At 49.3% G+C, this 6282-nt stretch overlaps 1 protein-coding gene across 1 annotated transcript in view; it reads left to right on the forward strand.

Annotated features, from left to right (window-relative positions):
- Positions 1–6282, forward strand: part of MCM3AP (minichromosome maintenance complex component 3 associated protein) — a 44179-nt gene that overhangs the window by 15506 nt on the left and 22391 nt on the right. Inside the window, exons 13-16 of the mRNA XM_023525812.1 lie at positions 417–517; positions 4192–4323; positions 4658–4771; positions 6003–6155. Of these exons, the coding sequence (XP_023381580.1) occupies positions 417–517; positions 4192–4323; positions 4658–4771; positions 6003–6155 (500 nt within the window). The remainder of the gene's footprint in view (positions 1–416; positions 518–4191; positions 4324–4657; positions 4772–6002; positions 6156–6282) is intronic.

Here is a 6282-nt window from a genome sequence, read left to right on the forward strand (position 1 = left end):
GGGACTCGGTCTCACTGCTTACCGCTTGGACGGGCACTAGGCACAGCCCCAGCCAGGGGTCCCAGGAGCACTGAGGTGGACGGTGAAGCATGGCCACAGACACTGGCGGCCTGAACGGTCGCCCCGGAGCAGGCGGCACGCTTGTCTGTGCTCTGCAGAAGGGTCCTCCAGTCTGTTAGCCGGACCCTTTCTAGAAGGAGCATAGTCAACCCTGTGTGAGGGTCATTCAAACGGTGTCCAGTGACAGGGTCTAGACAGGATTTCTGTCCTGGACGGGGTGTCCTGGGAGAAGTCGGTGGCTCTGTGACGCCCTCCAGTGCCCTTAGGCGCGGAGCCAGGCCATGTGGTCATAAGCTCGGTGCAGGCCGAGGCGGTGTCCTTGCTGGCTCGCCTGAGCCCCTTGGGCCTCTCCCTAGGACCTGGCAGAGGTGGTGGATGAGCTCATCCAGGAGGTGCTTCAAGCGGACTGCGAGGAGGTCGGTGCCGCCGGGGCGGCCTTCGCCACCGCAGCGCTAGGGTAAGTGGCCTTCTGCCCCGCCGCCCGCCGCCGGGCACTTCCACTCGCAAGGCTGCCTTCGGTCTTCGCCAGAGACCCAAGCCTCGTGGGTGCCAGTGTGGGTCCTGGTCAGGGTGGGTGTCATTCCTTGCGTCCTGACCTTGTTTGTCATTGGCACGTAGTTCCTGTGTGTCTACTTTTTGAGCAACGTTAAGTTTATTAAAGTTGTAAATTAAAACCTATTTTTCTGTAAACTTTAAACATGACTCCAAAATCAAGTAAAGTAAAAATTAGTTCGTTCTCTATTAAAAATACTTTTGGATTAAGTTTCGTTTCATTGATTTGACATGTTAAATCCCTTTAAACATTTTATACCGATTTGCATTTTATACCATGATGAAATTTCCTGAGACGTTTCAAAGTACATTGACAAACCTTATGTCTGATTCTATACTCCAGACACTCAATCTTAATAAATGTAATAGTCAAAATCTTTCTAAGCTCTTAAGCAACGATTGTAAAGGTGATTAAAATCTAATAACTTTAATAAATCGGACTTTCTAAAGGACTTAAAAAGTTCTAGTACCTGTAAAATGACACAATAGTTAGGTAGTTTATCTCTGTAAATGTAGATTACATGAAAGGATCAGTCTTTTCGATAGATTTGATTCATTTTTTTATACTGGAGTTATGTATGTACTCTTTGCTGGAACTAAAAATGAATGTGATTTCTATGGACTTCATTTTTTTTATCGTGGTAAAATACGTATAACAGAATTTACCATTTTAACTAATTTTGAATATACGATTCAGTGGCACTGAGTACATTGACAGTGCTGTGTGTTTATCACCACTGTCTATTTCCAGAACTTGCTCATCATTCCAAACAGAAACTGTAGCCACTGAACCATAATTTCCCATTCATCTCTTTCCCCAATACCTGGTAACTTCTATTCTACTTTAATCTTCGTGAATTTTTCTCTTGTAGGTACCTCATCTAAGTGGATTCATAGCAGTATTTGTCCTTTTGTGCCTTTTTTCCGAGACACAAAAATGCCTTCAAGGCTCATCTGTTGTAGCACATATTAGCATTCCGCTCCTTTTTTACGGCTAAGTAGTACTCTGTTAAATATACACACGCATGCACATCCTACATTTTTAAATTCATCTGTTTGTTGACACTTTGGTACTTCCACCTTTTGGCTGTTGTGAATTCTGCTGCTGCAAACATGGGCTTAGAGATAACTGAGTCTCTGCTTTCAGTTCTCACGGGTGTTGAATGGCTGGCATTGAATGGCTGGATCATGTAATCTATTTTAATTTTTTGAGAAACCGCCAAACTGTTTTCCCCAGTGGGTACACCATTTTATATTCTCACCAGCAATGCACAAGGGTTCCAGTTTCTCTACATCCTTGCCAACACATAGTATCTTCTATGTTTTTTTGGTAATGACCATCATAATGGATGTGAAGTGATATCTCATTGTAGTTTTGATTTGCCGTTCCATAATGACTGATGTTGAGCATCTTATTTCATGTACTGATTGGCCATTTGTGTGTCTTCTTTGAAGAAATGTGTATTCAAGTCCTTTGTCCATTTTCGAATTGTGTTTTTGTTGAGTTGTAATTCCTTTATATTCTGGGTATTAATTCCTTATCAGATAGATGATTTGCAGATATTTTTTCCTATTCTGTGGATCGTCTCTCCACTCTTGAGAATGTCTGTCAATGCACAAAAGTTTTAAATGTTTTAAAAAACTTTTTTAGTCCATTTTATTTTTCCTTTTGTTGTTTGTGCCTTGGTGCCATATGTGAGAAATCTTTGCCAAACCAATGTTTTGAAGATTTTCCCAAAGGGTTCAACATTATTATTTTACATGCGGGCGTCCAGTTTTCCCAGTACCAATTGTTAAAAAGATCGTCATTTCCTCATTGAGTGGTCTTGGTACCTTTGTTAAAAACCCATTGGCCACCGCCGTGAGGGTTTACTTCTGGGCTCCCTGTTCTGGTGCGTTGGTCTTCGTGTCTGTTTCATGCCCGTACCACACTTTCGATTACTGTGTCTTGGTAGTAAGTGGTAGTAAGTTTTGAAATCGCGAAGTGTGAGGCCTTGAACTTTGTTTCTCTTTTTCGACTTCGTTTTGCTATTTGAGGTCCCTTGAAATTGCATATGAATTTAAGGAAGGGTTTTTCTGTTTTTGCAAAAAATGTTCTTAGGATTTGGGTAGTGATTGCATCGAATCTATAGATTGCTTTGGGCAGTATTGATATCATACTGTCTTCCAATCCATGAACGTGGGATGTCTTTTCATTTGTTTAGTTCATCCTTAATTTTTCCAGCAATGTTTTATAGTTTTCATTATACAAGTCTTTTATTTCCTTGGTTAAGTTTAGTCTTCACCTTATTATGTTTATTGCTGTTGTAAGTGAAATTTTCTTAATTTCGTTTTCACAATATTCAATGCTAGTGTATAGAGATGTCCTTGAATTTTGGGTATTGATCCTTATATTCCATGTTTGCTTGAACTCGCTTACAAATTCTAATAAATGTTGAGTGATTACTTAGTATTTTATATATATAAGAGGGTATCATCTGTGAACGTATATAGTTTTCTTCTTTCCAATTCGGATGTTTTTATTTCCTTATCTAATGGTTCTGGCTATAACTTCCAGTGTGGTGCTGAATGAAGTGCACAAGTGGGCATCGTCGTCTGGTTCCTGACCTTACAGGAACGCTTTCCGCCTTTCGCCGCTGCCCGTGTCGGCTGTGGGCGTGCTCCCATGCCGAGGACGCTCCCTTCTGTTCCCAGTTGGTCGCGCATTTTTTATCATGAGTGGTGTCGAATTCTGTCAGATGTCCCTCTGCATCAGTTGAGATGAGCCCGTGGGTCCCTCCCTGACCCTCTTAGAGTGGCTGCTGCATTGCTTTTCCTTCGTGGGCTCACCTCGCGGTCCAGGGCCACTCTCATGCAGCAGGCGTGTAACCCTCTCACGCGCCGCTGACCCTCGAACAGCACGGGGGTCAGGGGCAGCGACCACCACGCAGTCAGAAATGCTCGCGTAACTGGTGATTCCCCAGAGACTTTACAGTCAGCCATTCGCATCCGCAGATTCAAGCAACCTCAGATCGAAACCAGTGTTTCCATCCACGAGTAGGAGTGCAGAAATACTGTTTTCCTTCTGCAGTTGGGAATCCGCAGATGCAAAACGTATGGATTCAATAAGCCGTTTATTGAAAAATCCACGTGTAAGTGGCCCTGTGCAGTTCAAACCTGTGTTGTTCAAGGTTGACCCCTGCTTCATTTTGGTGTCATTTTCTCGTAGGGCCTTTGGTCTCGGTATCGGATCGGGGCGGTCCTGGCTTCACAGCAGTGTTGGGAAGTGTTCCTTCCCGTTCAGTATTTTTTGAAGACTGAGAGGGATTGGTGTTAGTGCTGCTTTAAGCGATCGGTAGAATTTATCAGTGAAGCCACCCGGTCACTGGCTTTTAGTTGGGAGGGTTTCAGATGTCGAGCCGCTTCTCACCAGCTCCAGGTCTGCGGGTTTTCTGTCTCTTCGTGAGTCTGCTTCGATAGAGTGTATGTTTCTAACCATGGGTTTAATTTTATGCTAAAAGCCAGAGAGCGTGTTTCTCGCCGGTGCGGTTTGCTGGGGCTTCACTGCCCTGAGAACGCGCTCTTGTTCGCTCTGCCCAGTGTCTCCGCCGCTGCTGTGGAGGAGCTGCTAACGGCGGCCACTGTGTGCCTGTCGAGGCACGTGGCGACCGAAGAAGTGACCGAGGAAAGGGGGCGACGGGAGGAGGAGAGGCGCCGGGCCGAAGAGCAGAGGTGAGTGTGTCTCGTCCTTGCACACGGGGGGCGGGGCCGGGCCCGGCACGCTCTTGCTGTTGTCCGCATCCTAGCACCCTCAGACCCTGTGGCCCAGGGAGCAGGCGGGGGTCCTGAGGCCACCCCCACTTGTGAGCAGCAGCCACTCCCCAGCCGGGGTGAGGGTCGGGCGCTGGAGCGGGGCGGCCGTGTGGCCTGTCTGGTGGGACCAGAGGGTCAGGCCCGCTGACTCAGGCAGCACAGCTCAGGTCCCCACTTGTGAGGTCACGGAGTGTGATGCCACTTATTTTTACTCTTAAACATCACCCTTGTGCTTCATTTCTTGAACCCGTAGGTTGAAACAGGAGAGAGAGCTGGTGTTGAGCCAGCTGAGCCAGGGCCTGGCCGCGGAGCTGGCGGAGCTGGTGGTGATGGAGTGCGTGAGGGAGACGTGCTCCCGGGAGTGGATGTGAGTGGGCGCCGTGAGCGCCGAGGCCCGCAGAGCGGGGGGCAGGGTGGGGGCCGCCGGCACGTGACACGGAGCATGTTTTTCCGGGAAGCCGGACACCCTGACATGGTCCTGGGCCAGATGGCTCGGGAGGGGCCTCGCTCTCCCTCTCGTCCTCCTGCGGGGTGCTGCCCTGGGTGTGGGGGTGCGCCTTTAGAATGACGTATTGGTTGTCTGCACACTTGGTTCCGTACCTTAGTTTGCCTCAGCCGGAAGGGCCTTCCTCTTGTTTCGTGTGTTCAAAGATCACTCGGAGCCAGCTCACTTCAGAACTGAACTGATTTCAATGCCGAGCTCCAGGGCAGAAAGGTGCCATGGTGCAGGGGGGTCCACGCGGGTGCCTGAGCTCCCCTGGATGGCTCGAAGGTGCCAGACCTCTCGAGACCCATCCCAGCTCCCGGTGCAGGTGGGCGTGGAGCTGGGAGGTGGGAGTCGTGCTGAATTAGCTCCTTTCCGACTCTGTGACATAGGACTTGTTTCCGTGTTTACTGGGAGAGAGACTTCACATGTAGTGGACACACGTCCGTTCATCTTGGGAGGTGCTAGGAGGCACGTGAGCCCAGGACTCACTGACATGCGGGACGCCTGCCGTTGCCCTTGGTTCCAGGGGCCTGGGCCTGGCCTCAGCCCGGGGGGATTCCATCCCAGACAGTGGCTGTTGGAAATGGGTTTTGCCACATCAGCTACTTTGATTTCATGATGAAATGCATTTGATGAAGTCCTCTTTGTTCCCTTGGCTGATAGGGCTCTGTGGCACTCTCTTAGGCACTGGTCTGAGGGCCACCACTGCATGACCACAGGCTGCCCCCTGTCCTGCACTTGAGACACTCCTAATTGCAAACAGCAGACATTGCTGATGAGAAGACGCTGCAGTGGCCTTAATGGTCATTTAAAAACTATAACTTCTCACCACTTTAGTCAGATGAAGGTTTATTTATGGGCTCATTACAGGGGCCCCGCTGGACCTGAGACCAGCGCCCTGGAGCCCTGTTTCTTCCTCCGTTAAGTCTGTTGCCTGGCGATTCTTCCCAGGCGTCTGTACGTTAAGTAAAATGAAAACCCTGAGCTGCTCTTGCAGCAGAGATGTGACTTCGTTTCACTGTAAAGGCTGTAGACTCCTGTGCTTTCAAGGCGAGCCCTCGGGGGGAGCCTTGGGTGCAGTGGCCCCCATGCTGATCGCCCCGTCCCCTAGGAGCGCAGTGGAGACAGACCAGAGGGCCCGCGTGGCCCGTTGTTCTGAGGACGTCTGCGCGCAGCTGGTGGACTTGTTTCTGCGGGAGGAGGTGTTCCAGACGGCGAAGGGGACTCTGCAGGAGCTGCGGTGCTACTGCAGATACCTCCGGCGGTGAGTCCCGCGTCCTCACAGACGCGTCCGGGCCCTCGGGTCTTTCACGAGGGTGCTACTCTCAGAAACATTTGGTTACGCGTGCACACACGTCACACGGTTCTTCCTGAAAGACACAAACTGAGGG

This window comes from Pteropus vampyrus, unplaced genomic scaffold (genome assembly GCF_000151845.1).
Source record: "Pteropus vampyrus isolate Shadow unplaced genomic scaffold, Pvam_2.0 Scaffold632, whole genome shotgun sequence".
Taxonomy (NCBI): domain Eukaryota; kingdom Metazoa; phylum Chordata; class Mammalia; order Chiroptera; family Pteropodidae; genus Pteropus; species Pteropus vampyrus.